A 22,746-nucleotide genomic window follows, 5' to 3' on the forward strand; every position below is an offset into this window, starting at 1 on the left:
TGTGCATTTGGTGATGCTAATTAGACGTGAAAAAGGAATTCTAAGGTTTGTCCTTATGCTTTTCTTTCTATTTTATTTTCCTTTCATACACAAGCAGTGAAAAGAAGGAAGAGGGTGAAAGATAAATATGTTTGGGTTTTTTTTTTTTAAAGCTTACATACAAGCATGGTCAAAGAAAATGCCTATATACTCTTTAAAAATTAGGTCCTCAATGTTAACACTAAATGGTACTTATTTTTAATCATACTGATCTCAGAAGTTGTTTCTAATGTATTCTGTCATCACTCATGTTTTAAAATTCTTATTTTTATAGCAATATGAGACAGAAGTTAAACAGCTGTCAGATGCATTGAGAGAGAAGACTAAAGAAAACAAGAGGCTCAAATCATCATTTGACACTTTGAAGGAAATGAATGACTCCTTAAGAAAACAGGCAAGATCGCTATTTATACCAGTTCAAGAAAAATTCGGAATTTTCCAAATATAATTTAAAATTGGTTCTAAAATGTCATATTTTTAGCCCTATCAAGCAAGATTTGGATAATGGAGATAATCTTCTGTTTCCTTTCCTAAAACTTGAAATGTAATTGATTTCTTTTTTTATCATTTCCAAATACTGAAAAAAAATGCAGTTATTCTTCTGAAGGTCAAGCAATAGGTCATTCATATGCAAAAAGATGTCATAATATCTTAAACAAATGGCTATCTCAGGGATAAAATCCTGAAGGAAAGGGAAAGAATGCAACTCTAGCCTTATTTATAATATAGGGAGGTGCTTGTGCATTCCAGGGTGTTGTGGAATTCTCCTTTTGCTGCTAAACTGTATTATATAACCAGTTCTATATATTTCTAGCATATGTGGTTGCAAAGAAAACTTAGAAAATATAAATTGTGTGTAATGTTATGACTCCCCACTATTATCTTCATGAATTTGAAGACGACCTGAAGCTCGACTTCAGTATGTCAAATGCTCCATTCACTCAAATTTTCATCTTCAGATATTTTCACTATTTTATCATCCAGCTAAAGTGTTTAACCCAGTCTGTAATTATCCTTACTGTTTTCCTATCAACTGCCAAATCCATTGGCTTCCTTCAGCATATCTTCTGTAGTATGGGTGTCTGTTCTGTCAGTACAGAAATCTGTGGTTTATCAAATATAGGACAGTATAAAGTAAATAACCTGTGATGCTTCTTCTGTTGTTCTGTTTAACATTTAGTCAAACAATTTTAAATTTGAAGGGAGATGATGCAGAATTTCTTTTGTCTGCTGCTCCAGCATGCTGCAAAATCTTGTACTGCTGATTTATATTCAGCTTACCCTGCAGAGTAATGATAGAGTTACCAAGTGGGAGACTTGGCTACCTCAAGCTGTTTTTGCACAAATACTCTGTAGAGAATTTTTTCAGCATTTGGGGAAGGAAAGTAATAGTACATTTGCTTTTTTACATTTCCACTTTTTGGTGACTGATCATTGAGCATTTTTATAATCTCATTCTGCTTCATACCACTAAGTTGAGAAAAAATAAGTATTAGTAACTGGACTGTATAGTTTTGTAGCTCTACATAGAGGGCCTTGTTGCACTTGTTTTGAGCAGTTGCATGGTAATGTTTACTTCAAACCCTAAATAAACACCTCATACACTGCTGCTAGAGGAATGGTGAACGGGCCTCCCAGCAGGCTTCACTGAACCTTGAGGCTTTCAGTGGGTGCTCGGGGTGATACTGTGGTCTGGGGTTGCCCCCTTCACTTCTCCAGGCAGGTGGGGAGGTTGCCTTGGGATCAATACCACCCTGGGGACAGTAGAGTTTGTGTAGGTGACTAGACAGGCTCTTGGAGTGGGTAGGGCTGGATGTAGTGTATCCTGGGATGCTGGAGGGCTGAAAATTGCTTATATTATCTCTGTGGAGCAGGCTAATGGTAGATGTGCATGTGTTACTTAATACGATCTGGCAGTACTCCTTGCCCAAAGAGTAATAAATTTGCTATGATACTAGAAAACTTGGCACGTTTTGCTGATTGGACACATGGATGCTCATGTTTTAAGTGCATTTAACATTTAAGACATGGCCCTTAGGTTTTCATATGCTCATTTTGCTGTAATAGTGTTATTTCAGAGAGATTCTTTTTTCACAGAGGTTGGTTTTTGGATAAATGAATTATATGTGTAGTGCTTTGAAAGTAATAAATATACCTGTAATCATTACTCAGTAACATGTATGTATCTATATACCACATAATCAACTAAGATAACTATATATATTATCTTCAAAATGAAATGGTTTTTTTTTTAATATAAGACTTTATTATTTGGCTGTGCCTATGTATAATAGAAATCTAGTGTTTAGATTGTGAGTTTTCAGTTTACAAAACATTGCTAATTGTTGTACTTTACATTGTTTATAGACTTCAAGCTCTTGCTAGCCTCTTGCTGGCAAAGTTATTTTATGAAGAAGTCCATGATTTTGAATTTTCCACATTTAGAGGATGTAACCATGATATTTTGATTTAATAAATCTGATCTTCTAGAAATACATTAATGATTTTGGAACAACCTTTACATAAAAAAGAATGAATTTTGAATCCATGGATTTTTAATTTTTTTTTTACTCTTGTAGTTAAGTGATGTTAGTGACCAGAACAAGAAGTTGGAAGTTGAAGCAAAAAAAGTTCAAGCCCGGTTAGAGAATTTACAAGTAAGATTTGAAGATCTTCCTTATTGCTTCTTCTCTTGTAATAGACAAGTCAAATGTAATTTATGTATATGCTGTCTTATAGAGAAAGCATGAGTTTTTGATAATACAGAAGTCAAAAGATGTTTCTCAAGCAGTGCAGCAAAGTAAACCTGTCAAGCAGGAAAAAATGGTATCAACATCAAAAATTGCTAAGGTAAGGCATGAGCAAGACAGAAAGAAAGCCCTTCTCTCTTATTGAATGTCATTAGATATTGGTACTTTTTAAACATCCGTTTCCTTTGCTTTTCCCGCATGACGCTAGTGAAACTCATTTACTGATTTTATTTTTTTGCATCAAGGAAAAGGATTAAAGTCTTCAAGGCAATAGAGCACTGGAATTGAAATGTAGATTAGTTAGACTATATACCTGAAAAAAATTGTGTTTAAGAAAGAAGTAGTACACCAACACAATATCCTTTTTCTTTTATGTTGTATATCATCTCTTCCTCTCTTTCATCCCCTTTTCCCTGTTGTACTGTCTTTGGGGGGTTGGAAAGTACTTAAGTGGGTGCATCTACACATGTGCTTTAATGCTCAGTAGACTATTTTACTCCGCATTAAAGTATCACATAAAAAAGTGACATTATGCTGATGCACAATAAAATAATCTACTGTGCATTAAGCGTCGCTAAAAAGGCATACAAATGCACTACTGAACAGTAGCACAGTCTAATGCGCATTAATTTAGTATTTCACATTGGAGGTACTAAATTTTAATTTGCATTAGAAAAGGTGCATTCATGCACATGTAGATGCATCCAGTATATTTTCATACATCTGCAATATATATCAGAATATCTTTATATCTATTTCTCAATAGTTTACCAAAAAAGAAAACTATTAAGTGATGTTATGTACAAGAAGATTAGCTCTGAAAACTTCCACAGGTGATTGTGCTTCTAGTGAGGAGAAAATAAAATGAATACAGATGTGTTCAGTATTAATTGTAGTATGATTAACTTCCTTTCAATCTTGGAAGGTACTTTTTTTTTTTTCTGTCTTGATAGGTACTTTTTGGCCTTTTGTTAGTATTCTGTAATATTTCACTACTAGCCAATTGCCTGTCATAAATGACACACTTTTCAGGGAGTGTTTACATGGCACCCCCCGCTCACCCTTCAGGGCCAGCCATGTAAACAGTCTCTCTGCCACCGCCACCTCTTCCTCCAGCGTCCAGCACGGTGGCTCCCTCCCCCAACTTGCCTGCCTGCCTGCCCCCACCTCCCCCTGCAAAGCAGCAGGGCTTCTCTCCACCTGAGGAAGCAGTGGCTCCTCCTCCCTCCTCATCCACCTGCCTCCTGCAGAGCAGCGGGGCTCCTGCTTCCTTGCCTGAGGAGCCTGAACCCCCGTAGCCAATCGCCACCAGCCCTCAGCAGCACATACACAGTTGTCCAAAAGCGTTACAGACAGACAGACACACTGACAGACTAAGCCCTTTTATTATATTAGAATGTTGAGGGCTGACACAAACTTCTCTGAAAGCATTTTTTCCCTGATAAACCTGAAAAGAATGTTATTCTTTGGGACTGAGTTTATATATTGGAGAAGACAAAATTGGTAAATGTAATACTGTGAAGTCTTCTTCTTTGCTGTGTATTGCTTCATTATTGGAATGTTCAATGGAAGTTACTGAAGTACATTTTAACAGCTGTGAGGTCTGTACAAGAAAGTGATGTGAATTTTTTTTTAGTGCATCTGAGTTTTCCCAAATAAAAGTGGCAACATTCAAACATTCTGTGAATTAGCAGTTGTCTTTCATATCCTTTCCTGATTCTCATGAGCAGACTGATAAAAACGGATCCATTTTTGTGTATGAAAATGCTTTCCCAGGATTTGTTACTGTCTTTTTACAACTTATGTATGCATGTGCTATACTGTGCTATTCAATAAACATCAGAAATAATAGCATAAGCCAGCAACATTTTTGGGCAGAGTGCCAAGAACACCTGCAACCTTGATGTTTAACATGTTGGTGTGCCAGAGGCTGTAGGGAAGCCATACGAGGCCCAATCTTTGTTGTTGTTGTTGTGACAGTGCAGCCCCAGCCCCTTCCCTGCCATCCACCCCGAGGCACATGTGCCAAGCAAAATGCCTTCCTGTGCCCCACTGGCATCCATGTCAGGGATTGCCGACCCATGGCAGAATCTCTTTTGTTTGAGACCCTCCAAATATATCTAACAAAATGTTCAAAACTATTGTTTTTATACATATCAGTCTCTTCTGATCTAAAGGTCTTAATATTGGACAGTATGCTTCAGATAAGCATCGTCAACTTGAAGGCTAAAATATTTTATGTTATGGATGTGTTACAGGTACCGCTTAATTTGCATGTTTATGACCTGTTAACTGTTCTTATGGATTGGATCTCAGATCAGTACCTCAGTAAAATGAAAGCTGAGGAAGAAAGAGAAAACAGTCACAAAGTGATGTGCACCTCCCAAAAAAATTACACACAAGAGAAGTGTGCAAAGGTAAAAGAAAATTAAATGGTTCGGATTTCTGTTTTTGTTGTGCAATTTTGTTTCTTTGTAAGATTTACTTTTGCATCTAGCCAAGAAAGGGATAGTATGCTGTAGAAATATAGAAGATAGCTACATACACATCTTTACATAGTGACCCATCCTAATTTCTCCAGAGTACCTATATAAGATGGACTTTTCACATTGTTTTTGTCTTAACAGGAATGGGATGTGTTTGCTGTGGTCTGTTTCTAGAGGCTTAATAAAAAAATACAGACACATTTGGAGGTTTGAACAGTGTCTAGCAGCTTTATAGTTATCTGAATATCAAGTAGTTAACCTTAACTTTGGCTTCTCAACCTCGTAATCCCTCTTTGCATTATCCTTTACTAAATCATTTTCCCCCACTGCTGTCAGTTATGGATATTGCTTGTGTTGATAGAGAATAGTTTGGTGTTATAGACAGGACAGTGGTCCAACACAAAAATAGTTGGCAGAATTGATACTGTTTATATATAATAGTTGATGTGTGCTTATGATTGGAGAAGTAGAATGGGATGGAAGGGACTGGGAAGAGAGTTGGAGCATAGGGATGTTTGGGCTAAGTGCCCACAAATATTCTCTGTCTGTATGTAAATTGTTATATGATTGTACTATAAACTTCAATATAGGATAAAAATCTGATAAAAGAGATTAATTCCTGATGAATACACATACATCTCTTTTTGTGTCCAAAAGAATAACCGCTGTATTACTATGAAAAAAGTTAGAAATGACTGAAAGTCCTGTTCTATCTTTCTGGTAAAAGAAAAGAAAGAAAAATCTCCCCCTTCTTTGCACCACACATAGTCAAAATCCTGCCCTATCAAGTTTTTATAAATAATAAATGTTTAGCAAATAAATATTGATTTTTGAAAACATCGGGTTTTTAAAGAAATAATCATTGCTTATCAAAAATATTAACAAGAAAAGTAAGACTACCTTGAATAAATTCTATCCAGAACCTGATTTGGAATATCTGAAAATTTTATGAAGAGAAACTGAACTAGTTACATGGAGAAATCAAAGCACATTCAAACTAATGTTGTATGATCACGTGCATTATGACCCAGCTACCTAAAACAAAAGAGAGAGAGAGAAAGAGAAAATTTTACACCATTTTTAATGTATGTTTCCTAATTGGGGCGCTGTGCTACAAAGTGTTCCCACAACGTTTTTCGATTTGATACTTTTGCTACATTATGTGTTAGATTATTTTTATTTTTAAAACTGCCTAAGATATATCCTATTATTATAAAACAGGGTTTTATGAGTTGTTTACTTAGCAATATTTATGCTCTTTAAAATTATTGTATATGTTTCTAGCTCCTACCTATGGTTGCCGAGCAACTTCAGTGGATGCCATTTGTAAATCCTCAACTGCATAGGTCTGTGATTAAATTTATTTACTGGGCTGTACGGCAGCTAGACAGTGGGACACAGGTAAGATGAGTACCTACTTACAAGAAAATTCTTTAATATTTCATTTTCAGAAAGTGCTCAAATACTACAATATTAGATGAAAGGATAATTTTCAAGATAGTATTAAAGATCCTACACCCTTTAGAAAGTACATACTAAATAATTTGTCATGGGCAAGGAGCAAATGAAAGAAAAATAAGTCTCTCATTAAAAGAGTGTTTTGCTGTTATTTCATATTGAAGCATAGACCCAAGCTGCCCTGGTACTTATGTGGCTCATATTGTAACAGTATCTGAGCATCTACAAACATTATTACATTTATCTTCACAACATCCTTGTTGACTAGAAAAAGAAGTATTTTTACCTGCATTTTTGGGTTATTAATTTAGGCATACAGATTGTGATTTGTTCAGGCTGGTACAGGAAGTATGTAGCAAAGCAGAAAAGGGAATGCAGATCATCAATGCTGCTGTTCAGTGCCTTAACTATAAGGCCCTTCTTCATTCCTTAGGGTAGATTTCTGAAGTATATAGAAGTGTAATAAAAATATGAAAGTAATTGCATAATAGAAGCACAGTGGGTATTATGTGGCATTCTCAATATTAGAAGCAAAAAAAGTGAAAAATTAAATTATTTAGAATTCAAAAGGCGGTGAAAGAGTAAATTATTTTGTACTAAAAAGAAAATGTTCTTAAAAAATCCTCTTGAAGCATTTTGTCAAGTTCAGCGACTTGGACAAGGGGTTGAAAAGCACCTTGTTCAAATTCACAGATGACACTAAGATGTGGGGAGAAGTGGGCACGTTGAAAGGGAGGGACAGATTGCAATTGGATCTGGACAGGTTACAGGGGTGGCCGGATGAGAATAAGATGGGATTCAATACTGACACCTAGGGAGAAAGAACCAGCAGCATACCTGCAGGCTGGGGAACTCCCCTCTCGTCAGCTCAGAGGCAGAAAAGGATTGTGGCATCATTATAGATGAACATGGACCGTCAATGTGGGGATGTAGTCAGGAAGGCTAACCCCGCACCTTGTCATGCATCCATCCACGATGCATCACGAGCAGGTCCAAGGAGGTGATCCTCCCACTACTGTGTCAAGTTCTGGGCGCCACACTTTAGGAGGGATGTGGACAACATGGAGAGGGTCCAGAGGAGGGCCAGTCGCATGATCAGGAGTCAGTGGGGCAGTCTGTACAAGGAGAGGCTACAAGACCTGAACCTGTTCACCCTCCACAAGAGAAGGCTGAGAGGGGATCTGGTGGCCATCTACAAACTGGCCAAGGGGGACCAGCAGGTTACGGGAAAGTCCCTGTTCCCCCCAGCACTACTGGGAGTAACAAAGAATAACGGCCATAAGTTGACGGAGAGTAGATTCAAGTTAGACGTCAGGAAGCACTACTTCACGGTCAGGGTGGCTAGGATCTGGAACCAACTTCCAAGGGAAGTGGTGCTGGCTCCTACCTTGGGGGTCTTCAAAAGGAGGCTAGATAGACACCTTGCTGGGGTCATTTGACCCCAGCATTCTTTCCTGCCCATGTCAGGGCGTCAGAATTGATCTGCTCAGGTCCCTTCTGACCCTACTAACTATGAAACTATGAAGTTCGTAATGGAAGTTCTCTTAGAAGCTTACTTAAAGAAGCATAGATAGGGCTCCTGTTTGGGTCCTGATGCCCATGCTTAACTTGGTGCTTGAAGTCTTGTTCATTTCATTGAGACAGGTTAGTGTACATAAACAGAAGTATATACATAGTCTTTGCCGATTTGGAGTTTAATTGAATAAATGTTGATGAAAGTAAAAAAAAAATTTTATGGGTATCTCTGCTTCTTTTTGTTTGGATCTTATTAAAGATTTGTTATGGTAAGGAAGGCACATTCTTTCTCCAGTTCAAGACAGGTTGAGAGGAAGATGCAAATATTTTCTACCAGATTTCACAGAACAACAATGAACTTTATATTACAGAACCAGATAGGCAGAAGGCAAGCTACCTTGCTGACTGTTTCATTCAGAGAGGCATGAACTTTTGTAGGCTACAGCTTACCTCATCAGATACTATGAATGGTCTTGCAGAGAGCAGGGATAGAGAGCAGAAAAGGACAAAATTATTTAAATACAAAGGACAGGGAAGTGGGGAGGAAAGAAAGAGACACTGTTGAGAGGCAAATGTGGATTGAAGAGATCAAAAGGGATAAACAAACCAGTTAAACCATTGAGGCTAAGTACAGACAGTAAAAAAAGCCTGAAGCTGAATTGATTCAAATTAGGCAGCTTCCTCTAAACTACGTAGGTTGAACCGGTAACCAACTGAACCAACAGACAGTTTTTAATTGGGAAAGGCAGGGGGAGGTCTGCACTGACCCAGGCAAGTAGACATGGGGCACTAGAGCACATTTCCCAGCCTGCTGGCCATTGCTAGCCCAGCCAAGTGTCCCCAGGCCCCTGCTGTCCCCCCACAGGCGGTTCAGGGGCCCAGTGTCCAGGTGCTAGCCCACCTTGGGGGAGCCTCCCCTCAGGAAGTTTCCCCCAGCCTGGGTTCCCTAGTCCAGACAGGCCTTGGGAGCTATGGGAAATTCCCCCCTTCCCATTTCAAGTTTGACCTAAGTTGATTAAGCCTGATACTACATTCAACCAGACTTGTTTATCTTAAACCAGTTCTGATCATTTTGAAAAGCGGTTCATGTGCACTGAACTTCTGTTCTGTTACAGGTTTAAACCAGTTTCCGATCACTTAAACCACTTTATGTGTAAGTTCTGTCCATAGCCTGAGGACATGGGGATTATAGAAGGCAGTTCAGGTAATGGGGTAAGACTGCAAAGTCTCTGTTGAGACCATAATTAATGTAATCCAGGCTGTGGATTATTTTTTCTTTTGCAATTGTGCATTCAAATGGTTTAAGAATCAATGATGGAATAAAGTGTTCTGCCATGGGCTTTTGTGTCTTCCTGGAAGTGATAGCAGATCAGTGTTGCTTCATTCTTTCATGTAGGGATGGCCCCATCTATCCAAGGTAGACACCACTGTAAGATGGTGATAGCACATATAACATTGGTACTGGAGCAGCTTCATGAACCCTAGGATGTTATAATACATGTGGTTGGGTCCAATGATGATATGGGCTGTATTTCAGTAACTTTATTCCCTTCTGTTTAGTACCCCTGCTTTCTGCAAGGCTACGTATAGCGTCTGATGAAGTAGTCTAGTAGTCTTTTTTTTTTTTTTTTTAAAGTAGTCTATAGCCTACAAGAACTCATGCCTCTCTGAACAAGCTTCACCCTGTCTTGCCTTCTGCTACAGCTGATAATCAAAGCAGGATGATTTGAAGGCTGCCATGGGGTTGCAGTCTGGGCTTAAAATTTTCTTAATTTTGTAAGCTTATTTGTACCTCAGCATTATTTTAACACTAGCTACATGGTTCAGATTACACTCTGACTCTTGTGGGGAGCGGTCTGCGATGGTGGCAGATAGAAGCCAGAAGGAGTCACTGCCGCCACCTGAGTTGCTTAGTCTCTTATGGGGATGCTCTCGTCTCTTAAGGGAGGGCTCAGCCCCACTGAGCTCCCCCATAATTCAAACCCTGACTAGCTAACTTGAATTTTAATACTTGATTTACCATTAGCTTTTTACATGTTACGAGGGAACACAAATACATAGAATATTATTTATAAATAGAATATTTTAAAGAACATCTTCAATTGTTTAAATATTTTACAATGGGTATATCGTTTAACAGCATACAACAATGACATCAACAATGAGGAGACTTGGTGAAGACATATTCAGAGGAATAATAAGTAAGGGAAATCAGCATAGTTCTTCTGAACAACCTACTGACAATAAACCAAAGTCAGCTGCTTTCTTTAAGAGTTCCATTTTGCCTTTGAGATTTGTGTCAACTTTAATAGTACTCAAAACAGTAACACAAGGTAGGTTCTGAAATGCCTTTACTATGCTTAAGTAGCAGCCTGTTTCTGGAAAAAATCAAAATATAAAACCTACCTTTATATTATGATGGTATCAGTTGATACTGCCTTCTAAAGTGAAATAAGTAGTGTAAAACCTGCTACTTTTAGAAAGTTCTCATATTTCTTTTTCAGGCCAGGAGTGTTTGAGTATTCTTTTCCGGTTTTTTGTATGTGCCCTGAGAAGGGTGGGCAGCTGCAGTGCTCTTGATCCTGTCTCTCTGACATACCTATGTAGTAGACCTGGATAGTTTTATAAGTGACCTCCTGAACAGGAGAATAATTGCTAGAGAAATTGAATTAGGACAGAAGATATGTCATGAAACTGGTAATTCTACCAGTTAAGCAGAACTGAAACCTAGGCTGGTATCTGTGCCATTGCAGTGCATACCTTAGCTGTCTTCTATCTTACCCCACACCTTTCCATCTCCATTGCTGCAGTAAGTCATCAGTACTCAAATTAAAACATTATGCATTTGGATGGAGTGTGAACATGCCAGTTCTTTTGAGTGATTGTTCACACAGATCCCAGTCTTGGCTTCTTGCATGTGATATTTAAAAAATTAGGGATAGTATTTGAATCTTTGGCTTTGCCCTATGTGTGATTGCAACTCATTTCTTTCCATTTGAGGACATAAAGAGCAGGGTGGGCCCAACCATTCCCTCAGTTCCTTGTTATATGTGGCTTTGAGATGGAACCCTCAACAGTGGATGCTTCTTTTGAATGTTGTACGATTTTAAGTTAGCTTAATAGTCAGTAATATTAAAGTTTCATTTTTACTGTAGATCCCTGTAACAACTGAATTCTGTGTTTGTAAAGAACCTGAGGGCTAGTTGTGCCTGGTATGTCCTGTACAACGTTGGGTAGGTGGGGACAGAAGGGTGGCTTCAATAAAGACTGGTAGTTAAAAAGAATCTGATTTTCTGTTCATGGAGAACAGAAGAATCTGTGGAGATCACATTGTGAAAAGCAGGGCTACTGATCTTTCAGGAAGTTGCATAGTGATTATTATCGTCATTTTTTGGTTCTTTTCCTGTACACTAGAGGCTCAGGGGCACTTCTGGGCCTAATCTGTTAGGAGCAGGCATAAAGAATAGCTGTTGCATCCCTAAAACTATTTGTGAGGACTATGTTGTCTCCTAACCAGGAGTTTCCAAAAGCAAGAACAGGTTTTATTTTTACACTTTTTTTTTAATGAGTCAGAGAAATGTTTTGTAAAACAGAAAGATAAGGAACTACATAATCTGGAAACTTTATAGTGGGGTACAGAGAACTTTGCCTTTAGCCTGCCAGTATAAATCCATTGCAGAAAGTCAGCTTTTTGTTCACGGTCTACTTGGACACTTGAGCTTGCATGAAATATGTTAAAATATTTCTAACCAATTCTAGATTAGTTTTAGTGGGATGAAATCCACATTATAAACTATAGTATCTCTTGACATGCTGATTAGTAGTCCTGGAAGGGAGGTCAAAGATTTAAAAATCCTGGAGATTTGACCCATACTTTTGTACATAGAAGGTTTCCCTGCTGTGAAGATGTATAGTGTATGGGTTTGGTTTTATGATTTTTTAAAGAACTACACTATTCTCATCAATGGAAGGAAGCAAGCTCACTATATTTCAAATGTAATAAGTGCTCTTAAACTGGGATTTATATTTCTGGAGACCCCTACTAAGAATGAATAATTACCTGTTACAAAAATGTTTGTATCAGTCTAAACATAGCCTTTTCATAGCATTTTGCTTTTTTACTATCATATTGTAAGATATGTTCTACCAAAACATCAGCAAAGTATTACAGTATTTACTAGGGCTGTGCGAAGCTTTGGTCACCAATTCAATTCAGAGGAGATTCAGACCAAAAAGGTCTGAATCGAATCTGAAGCCTCCAAATTCATTTGGAAAAGATTTGGAGATTTGGATCAGCTGGGGAGAAGGAGGCACAGCTGTAGGTTCTCCTGCAGCTCTTCTGGCTGTGCCTGCTTCCCTCTGGGTAGGGGAGCCACAGGAGAAGCCCCCATGGCTGCCCTGCCCAGATCCATGCCCTGCCTGGCTCCAGCTTGCTCCTGTCACTTAAGAAAAAAAGCCCTGCACTCACTGGCTGCAGCAGCAGCAATTGGGGCCTCTGAGGGCTCATAGCAGAGTCTCTGCATGCAGAGTGGGACAGTGAAAGTCAGCAGGGATCTCCCCCCTGCCTGGCAAACACGTGACAGCTGCCCCATGGTGTGCGTACAGCCTGACTCAGCGGGGTGGCTCCATGTGTCAGCTGGAGCTTGGTACCGCTCAGCCCCAGTGGCCCCAGCTGGAGGCGGGGCTGAGTGGGGGGGAATGGGGGAGCAGTGGCTATACAGGGGGCTCTGCCACGTGGCCCCAAAATTCCCACAGCCACTGCTACTGCTGGTGAATGCAGTTTTTTATTTTTTGTTTGTTTGTGGACTGCTGGGGCTGGGCTGGGGGGCCATCAGGGGTGGGGCCAGGTGGGGAGGGAAGGGGGACGATTGGGGAGCAGGGACTGCATGTAGGGGCTCTGCCAGGATTTGGTGATTCAAATCACTGTCCTCCGAATCGGCTGAATCCAAATCTGAATTGAATACTTCCCTATTCGCACAGGCCTAGTATTTAAACTATGATTACTCTCTTACTGGAAAGCACTATTTTTTTGCTATCCACCAAATGAGATGTTCAGTAAGAGATGTTATGTTGGGTTTCTTTTAAAGTGTCTTAAATCCAATAGGTGGCACTATAACTAAAGCTTTCTACTGCAAACATTTTTCCATTTTATGAATTCTCACTAATACTGAGTGTTAGTATCCCTAATGCTGAGAACAACTTGAATGGATCTGAAATACAGCAACTGTGATTACTTAAGGCACTTAAAGGCAGGCAAAGTTCTTTGAGTAGATGTGATACATCTTTTATTAGACCAACTAAGTAGTTGGAAACAAGTTCTTGGCAAGCTTTTGGGCACAGTCACCCTTCTTTTGGCATAGTGAGTCTAAAGGAGTTTATTGTTTAACCTTGAATCTGAATTCCTTGTACATTTAGTATGCTATAATAGGGGTCAAAAGAATAAAGCCTCTGGGTTGGATGCCACTTCTAGAGCCACTAATTAGGGTCCATGGACCTGGAGGGCTTTGTCTGTGACCACATTACCTACCATTGCTTCTTTTGTCCCTCCTCCCCCTAGCTGTGGCATTGACATAGCTTCTAGCTGGTGGGGAGCTGTACCTGTGCCACAGCCAGGGTAGCAGAAGGGTGGGAAGAAGTGGTGGTAGTGCAGATACAGCTTCCAGCTGCCTAGTCCTGGCTCAGTTTCCCACCAGCTGGAAGCTGGGGACTGGGAAGTAGAAACCCCCTGATGGGGGAAGCCTGTGTTGGATTGGAGCCAGGTTGTTCCAGCCCATAGCTTGTAACTGTTGCTGGCCACTGTACTGTAGAACAATAATTGACTTATACATTGAAACTATGAAGAAAATTAATTTATTTTCAATCCTTAGGTAGGTGAAGAGGAATGGAGTACTTGTAGACTTTGTCTCTATTATAAGTACTCAGCTTCTTCATCTCTGAGGTCATTGTGGAGGTCTCATAAGTGTTGAGGAGAACATATTCTCAAACCAGTAATTAGTTTCTTGAGCAAAATTAGAAATGTTTACTTTTGTAAGTTAGGGTTTTAAAATTTGAGTGGCCTCAACTTCTTCATCCCCTAATTTGAACAGAAATGCAGCAAATTGACAATTAGAAATACACGAATAAGAAAACTTAAAATAGGGTTTTAACCTAAAATGTAGTATCTTGGTACTCTAATTTTGTTACAGTTTTACATCTGTAACATTATTTAATTTCACGGTATTTTTTACATGGAATTTTGTGTTTATGTTCTGGTGTCTTTCAGCTGATTACCTGGCTCAGGCATTTGATTCCCTTTGCATGGACTTGAAGACAGATGAAGGGAAGACCATATTTTTGGAGTACCAATCTGTGCCTGTCATATTAAGTCACTTAAAAATATCCAGTAGAGGTCTGCTTTCCAATGCTCTTGATGCCTTACTTCAGATGACAATGGAATCTGGTAAAATTTGCTAAATTTTAAACATTAAAGATACAAAATAATACAAAAAATGCAAAGCAATGCAAATTTCAATTCAAATGGAATATAACAATTTTTCCAAATGTAATATGTATTAGATAAACTCACACTTCATAGTAAATTATCATTCTTGTTGTCTGATTATAGGAAGTTTGAAAATGTGTTCCCTAGCTGTTTGTCAGTTGTTGTATGGCAGTTGCTCCTTTACGTGCTTGACATTGGGATTGTCTTTTTTTATACATCTTGTTTTCTGATTTATCCAGGATTTTTTGTTTGTTACACAACTAGTTTATTCTAGTGTTCTGTATAATTTCACCTAATAATAAGCACACTTCCCTGGAGTCAGCCTTTGCCAGAGAAATCATTTGGTATTAGTACTAAAAGTAGGGGGCAGGAGACAAACAAACAGGGCATAAGCCTCAGGGCAGGTTGGGTGTGGGGAAGCACAAAAATAGCAGCTACTACCACTGGCAGCCCAGCTGCCAAAGTGCCCAGTTGTCTCTCGTAGATGGAAACATGAAAAATGTAAAATCCTTCATATGTGAACGCTTAGTATATGAGTGAGTAGCTAACATTATGAAGTTGTTCTTTCTCTTTTCCTTGGAAAATATCTTTCCTAAGTGCCTTGAAACCATTTCACTGTTGGTCATTTAAGAGGATGGTTCTTTAAGAGGACTGTGGCTCAGTTTTGCCTATGTCTCACTGAAGCTGGTTTCCCAAGTAATGATAAGTTTTCTGGAAAGGGATCAGATGATAATTTAGAAGCGGCGTGATCCTTAGATAAAATGCAGTGTCACATATATAAAGAAGTTTGCTCAGAGGATGATAAACCTTCAGAGAATTGGAAGATTCCTGCAGTGTGACCCAGGGTTAGGAACAAGCTGATGAAGACATTTTCATATTTGTCATATGGAAAAAAAAATTGATTGGAGCTATCTGCTGGATCTGTGGGGCAGTGGCAAAGAGGAAGAGACTTTCAGAAACAGCAGAGAGTAGGAGCAGAACTGTTGAGCCCAACAAGGGGCTAAAGAAATGTAGAGCTGAAGAAGGCTGGTTTTGGTTTATGTTGACACTGAATTCTCTCTTTCTGTCTTAGCATCCCCCCACCTCCCTACACACATCCTGCCCTGCTGAGCCAAAAAAGCTTTGGCAGCTTCCTTCCTGACCCAGTCCTTCCAGTCCCTTTGTTTTAGGACTTTTGTTGTTCTATTTATTTCCTCTTCTGCTGTTTTTTCCTGATTTTTTTTCCCCTTCTACTTTCATTTTTTGAGGTGGAGCAAGATGTTAAAATCAGTTGTCTTCAGCACCACTTTGCCAGCCATAAAGGTCATAGTGTCCAACACCCCCCTTTATCTCAGTGATGACAAGCTAGTTGAGGATCTAGCTCACAATAGTAAAATAAGGAGTTCCATTTGTAAAATGTCATTTGGATGCAAAGCCCCTGAGTTGAAGCATGTCCTGTCCTTCATAAGGTAGCTCTTTATGATTCTGAAGCAGGAGGAATCTTTGAAAAACTACCCTGTAATCCACACTGGGTACAAACAATGCGCCCTATACTTCTCCATGCGAGAGACCATGTGTTTTCACTGCAACAGCCCCCAGGACCTGGGAATTGCCTGGTGAAGAAGCAGGCTGCAGCTGTTGGCACTGGATTTGTGACCCAGATACCTTGTTCCAGGTAGACCCCAAACCCTCACTGACTATGACCTCTTCATTCAATAATAGGCAAATTTAATTGATAGACAGTGATAGCAGACAAGTATAATGCAAATAATTGCTGCATCTACCAGTGCAGGGTTCACAGAGTCAAAGTACATCTGGCCAGTACATGAACTTCACTCTGAGGTTCTTTCTTGAATATCAGCTGTCAGCAGGCTGGTGGTTTCCATAGTGACCTTGGACACCCCGCTCAGAGACCCTTTGCTGCTCTGAAATCTCTCCTTTTGTATTCTTTTCCCCCCCAGATGACTCTTCATCTCTGGGCATTGTTGATTGGTCTTCCTGTGGTCGTCACACTGTCCATGTTCTGTCCTGTAAACATATTCCTTTGTTTCACAAACCCAACACATGCACACATCCTAATTTTGGACTTTTTCCAGGCCTCGTACTAATTTGGTCCATCTACTAAAACTGGAAATCCCAAAGGCTCTGCACTTGGGCACTGTGACCTGGTGCCAGTACTGTGGAGTCCCTTGTCTCTGTTATGGAACATATGTCTTCAGTTACCCAGCCTGTTTGACTACTTTCTGCTTGCCTGTATCAGACACAGTGGGCCTTGAACAAAACTGCCACAAATAGGCTTTTAGAAATCAGTTAATCCTTACCATTGCTCTGGACTATTATTCTAATTCATATCTACTTTACCTATAGGCCAATTCCCAAAAGCAAATATTTAAATAGCATTTTCTAGCCATCACCAGCAAGGACACAGTCTCACCCACACAGGGCAAGGACAACCCTAAATCAACTCAAGGTGAGGGACAGAATGGAGGAACTGACCGCCTCTCCCCCCCCACACACACACACTCAGTGCACAGCTGTCTCTTTTTAAGCACTGGGAAGATGGAGTGTCATCCACTGAACCCAATCCATTCAGGAGAAAATCTTGATGTTTATTGCTGGAGCTGAACCTGCTCCAGCTGGCTCAAAATCGTCGCAGTACCTTCCTTTAGCTCCCCAGCATCAGCTATGTCAGGAGCGAAACTCCCCCAACCCAGCCACAAAGGGTAAAGACCAAAAAAGTTACCCTGGGACTCAGAAGCTTTGACCCCAGAAAATATGGCCCGGAAGATTGCTGAGAAACCTTGGAGAACCCACTGAAGGGAAAGAGCCCTCAGGAAATGATGCTGATAGATCCAGTGGGAAGGTGACTGCCCCCCAGGCCTCAGCCCCTACACTCTCCTACAGTCCCAAACAGTTCCTGCTCTGAACTGGACACTGACTTAGAGAGTCTGAGGGTAAGGAGGAAGAAGGGGAAGTTACAGGCTTTATTGATGATGCATCCGAGAGCACTCCCCACATCCCGAAGGGAGAAACTATCATCCCTTGCAGAAGAACTACTAGTCCTTGAACACTTCCTTTGGGGATGTGAAAGGTTACTCCCTTGAAAGCATCATATTAAGTTGGTTCCTTGATGAGACCAAGGGATCCTGGGAGGTAGAGAACCAAATAACTGAATGGTTCCCCCCGACCATAAATGTTTCCTAGTCTCAGCTCGTAGACCAACGGAGAAACTGCTAGCTGAGGAGGCAACACAGTGCTATGCATACAAACTAAAACAAAAAAACAAACAACAAAAATCAGGTACTATACCTGAATGAAGACAAGTGCTAAATGACCTTCCATGGCTCATTTGAATCAGCTTTATATCACCGAACACCACTTACTGCTGCTTTACTGCAGCCATTACTCTATGGAGGTCTCTCCGACCACAGCCTAGTTTGGTGTGAACTGAGCTTTTCTGACTCGACTCATAGCTAAGCACTATATTGGTGTCTAAACATTAAGCTTCTGCTGAAGTCCTACTTTTGGAACTGCTTCATGTAACCTAGCAGACTTGGGTGGCCTCAAGAAGCAGCTTCCTTGTCCTGGAAATAGTGGTGGGAAATGGGGAAAATACAAATCAAGATTTTCTGTCAACATACACACAGCAGGTGATCGAAGACCACTGCCATAACGTGCAAGAGCTTAAGAGAGACATTTTGAGCTTGTGACTGCCCTGAGGGATGTTGGTAGAGACCACAAGGTGTACAAGAGCCTCAAGCTCCAGCAAAAGCACTTGAGACAACTGTAGACCCAGGTCACAAACTCAAGCTTGCCTACTCCATGACTCAGTTCTTCCCCAGCCTAGAGGAAAAAGTGCACAGAACAACAGATCAGCAGCCACCTTAAAACTCTGTCAGGTTAGGCGCTCATGTTTTCTGCTGAAATCTGAGAGCGTGCCATTAGCTTCTGCATCTGTTTGCAGCCAAGACTGCTTGCCCAAAGGCCATTCAGCACCTGCACAAGGGCCTCCCCAAACACTATGCATCTGAGGCTGACAAGCTCAAACAGGAGCTATCTTTGGCAGAGCTGAAACCTGCCATTCAGGACCCTAGTATCAGGCCCATTGAATTCTACAAGACCTGCCCCCTCCTCAGGCCAGACCTCCTGTGCATCTTCCAGGAGAGCCTCAAATATGAATTCTTGCCATTCAGCTGCTGGAGAGCAGTCTTCATGCTGTAGTTCAAAAAGTGAACTTAAGAACTGGCAACTGGTATTGCTCCTATATGCTGATTACAAAATCCTGACCCAGATTCTGGCTTAAAGTTGTTGACACTGAACAGCACTACTGCATATCCAACAGAACCATTCAGGTTCTGCTACACTTCCTGCTGTTAGCCATGGAACTCTTTGACTTGGATATCAGGCTTGTGTTCCTGGCACAAGAGAAAGCCTTTGATTGGGTCAACCACAGCTTTTTATTCCAGACCCCGGAAGCCTTTGTTTTTGCCTCCCTCCTCCAACCATGCTGCTCTTATACTGGGATATTTTTAACCTCCTGAAGGTGAACGGAGTGCTATATGCTCTCTTCCTAGCAAGCAGGGGCATCTGGCAGGGCTGCCTCCTCTAGAATGCTCTTTTTAACTATTGAGCCACTGCTCAGGTCTGACCCTCCCATCAGCTACAACCATGGCCCCTGGTCCCCTAGATAAGGTGACAATGTATGCTGATGACATGACTGTTTTTGAGCAGTGAGAGAAACATCCAGTGTCAGTGGCCTGAAGCACATTTCTTCACCTCCTGTTAACTGTTCAAAATGACACATCTCTCCTGGGCACATGGAGCGATGCTCAGCCCCTAGGTTTGCCTGGAAGTCTGGCCTGGTACTGTGATGGCTTCAAAACCCTGGACATTTTCTTAGGCCTGCCTGTCTGGCTAGCAAAGATCTGATATGGCCTAGATGAGCAAGTGGAAACACAATTTCAGCATGGGTACTGGTGCCTACCCAGCTTCTCCTATAGCAGCTGGGTCCTGGTCATCAGCAACCTGGCAACTGCTACTTTGATACAGGTGTGCCATGCTGGACTTGCCTATGATCTTGTTTAGAAGGCATTGGAAGATTTTTGTGGACTTCTCCAGTGGGCTGTCCTTTCACCTGCCCAACAAGGAATAGGGACCTCATCAACCTGGCAAGCAGGATGGCTGCTTTCTACTTGCAAGCTCTTCAGGTGTTTGCTCTTCACATGTGAACCCTTTCCCTAGCAGTGGCTTGGCCTTTGCTGTCCTATGTTGGGTGGGGGACCTCAAATCAGGAACTTTTCCTCTTGGATCCTGATCGCCTCAGTTGAGATTCCCTTCTGCCCTTTTATTGCAGCGTCACCTAGACCTAGCAAACTTTCTTCCAACTGAGACCCCAGGGTAGGCACCTGCAGTTTACAGAGCTGCTGCAGAAGCCACTGATAACCTTGCCCTGCAGCAGGGGGTCCCAAGCTAAGACTCTGGAATCCTCATTACTTCCTTAGTCCAGTTACACACCATCCAGCTGATCCACCTTCTCAATTCAGCCTGGTCCACCTAGCTCTTGCCGAACCCCTGGCCAGTCTGGCTGAGCCTGTAGTCTTTCTACTCTGCCTCATTTGAAGTGAAAGTTTCTAAATACACTTGTTGTCCTGTGGTCTGCCTCTACACAACAAGCCTTCTCCAGTGGCAGCTTGCAAGACAGGCCCCCTCTCCTCTTATCTTTGCCTATTTTTCCAGCTGTGGACCGTGATGAGAGTGGTGGGCCTGATACCCTGCTGTCCTTCCCTGTATCCCATGAGAACAGTGGTGGGATCTGCTTTGAGATCCTGTATGGGAAGGCACTGTACCTATGGATAGTCAGAGTGTGCCATGTCCATATTCTCAGTGCCTGCCCTGAAATGATCTGGAGGCAACACCAGAGCAAGTTTGCTCAGCCTGGTACACCCTGGACAAGCTAGCCATTGCCAAGAGAATTGATGATTTCCATTGGCAGCTGCTGCACAGGGCCCTCACCATGGGTATCTTTGTCCACCACCTAGACCTTACCGTGGCAGCAGTCTGCCATTTCTGTGAGGAGAAGGAGGCTGTTTTCCACGCCTTCCTGGACTTTCCCTGGCTTTAGCCACTCTTTGATCCTCTCACTGCTCTGTTTGGCACACTGGACTTAGAAAAAATGTACACAGTCACAGAGAAGTCTATCTTGTATCAAGCAGCCGAAAGGAATGCAATCTAGCCTTACAGTTTCCTCCTGAGTTAGGCCGATATGGTGACCTTGAAAGCTGCAGAACCCAGCTTGCAGGGACAGGCTATGACAACACCCTCCAACTCCTCTGCTTCTTTGTCTGAGTGTTTGTCACATTTGAGCTTAGACATTTTACTTTGCAACAGAATGTGGACCAGTTTGCCACACTGGGTGACTGAGGGGGTACTCTGGAAGTTGGAGGATGGACAGCTAGTCCTAAATATGGAACCCTATGAACGGTATTTGAGGAAGTGGGGGTTCAGTCTCTTGTGATTTTAGCATTTTCATTACTGGCAAGTGTTTCATGCTTGGCCCCTAGGGGGGCCACACACTTTCAACTTTCACTTTGTTTTTATGAGTCAAGAAGTTTCTCTCTCTCTCACTCTCTTACATGGAGAATAGCAACAACTAGAATTTAAGATTAATACCAAATCAAAGAAGTTGCAAGTTCTGTTGCTCCTTTATTAAAAGAATATATTAAGTAGGCATTTGCAGTGTGATTAAGTTTTTGAAGTTTGGTATTTTCATGTAATTGAGTTACTTTTACTTTGCCACTTGTACATCAAGTGTTTTGATATTAATGATCACCCACTGCTTCCATGAGGGAGAGAATCCAAGAGGCTCAGCTGTAAGATCACTAATAACAAATACATTTTTTCCTTTTACATTTGTCCATTGCTTAGGTCACTTCAAGGCCAGTACAGATTATAACTAATCTATGGCTATGAGAGACAGTATCCAAAACTGGTCTTGATGCAGGCAGTAAATCTAGTGTGTACCCATACTTACTTGCATATGACATGCACCTTTCCCCCTGAAAATTAGGTACTGGAAACTGGAGTGTTTCTTACTCAAGGAAGTATGTGGAACAATGGTCCCAGTCATGTGGGAGCTAAGCTGCATGGATCCTGTTCTTGAGCTGGGTGGCCAGCCAGCAGCACATGCTGATCAGTTGAGGACCCACTCAGCTCAAGAAGTTGGGCCAAGCAGCTTAGCTCCAGCAAGATTTGGACTCCCAGCTCCAAATCTTGCTGGTGCTGCTGTCTGCCCACCCAGCTTGAGAAGAAGGACGAGGTAGTTTGGCTTAAGCAACAGCTGAAGGGTTGATCCTATCAGAGCCAAGCTGCCTAGCTCCTCTTTAAGTAGGCAACCAGAAGCCCCTGCCACCTCCTGCAGTTAAACAGAGAAGCTACAGAATTTTCTCTCTTCCACTACCCTTACTGCAGCTGCCTCATTTTCCCTGTGAAACTACTTACAGGTATTTTTAAGGAAAGATCTTTTTTCTTCATTCTGCTTTTGAAAAAGCAAGGTGTGCATCTTAGAGAGCATGTGCTATGCAAGAAAATTGACTACTTTGACCCATTTCTCCACTGGTCGGAATGGAAAAATCTTTGTTTTTGATAGAACACTAAATTCAGATTTTTCATGAGCACCCAAGCAATAAGTTGTTTGGCTGGAGACCCTCTGGGTAAAAATTCGTGGGGAATACGGCATAGGGGACACAATGGTGGGAGTCTACTACAGACCTCCCGCTCAAAGTCCTGAGCTGGACCAGGAGTTCACCCGGGAACTGACTGAGGCCGCTTGCTCCAGGACCTTGGTTGTCATGGGTGACTTCAGTTACCCGGACATCTCCTGGGAAGATCACTCAGCTTTGCGACCGCTCGGATTTTGCTTTCTCTTGTGCGTGGATGACCTCTACCTGACTCAAGAAGAGTATGGGCCAACGAGAGGCAAAGCGCTGCTCGACCTGGTACTGGCTACAGGGGACGACCTAAAAATCGGCGACCTAGTGAT

The 22,746-nt window shown here is 41.4% G+C and overlaps 1 protein-coding gene across 1 annotated transcript in view; it reads left to right on the plus strand.

The window, feature by feature from the left end:
- The window catches only part of CCDC138 (coiled-coil domain containing 138), a 59,369-nt gene that overhangs the window by 16,740 nt on the left and 19,883 nt on the right, over window positions 1-22,746 (plus strand). The window contains exons 7-13 of the mRNA XM_019529600.1: window positions 314-433; window positions 2,619-2,696; window positions 2,779-2,889; window positions 5,048-5,206; window positions 6,560-6,676; window positions 10,389-10,581; window positions 14,511-14,687. Of these exons, the coding sequence (XP_019385145.1) occupies window positions 314-433; window positions 2,619-2,696; window positions 2,779-2,889; window positions 5,048-5,206; window positions 6,560-6,676; window positions 10,389-10,581; window positions 14,511-14,687 (955 nt within the window). The remainder of the gene's footprint in view (window positions 1-313; window positions 434-2,618; window positions 2,697-2,778; window positions 2,890-5,047; window positions 5,207-6,559; window positions 6,677-10,388; window positions 10,582-14,510; window positions 14,688-22,746) is intronic.

This window comes from Crocodylus porosus, unplaced genomic scaffold (genome assembly GCF_001723895.1).
Source record: "Crocodylus porosus isolate Cpor-Errol unplaced genomic scaffold, CroPor_comp1, whole genome shotgun sequence".
Lineage (NCBI taxonomy): Eukaryota > Metazoa > Chordata > Crocodylia > Crocodylidae > Crocodylus > Crocodylus porosus.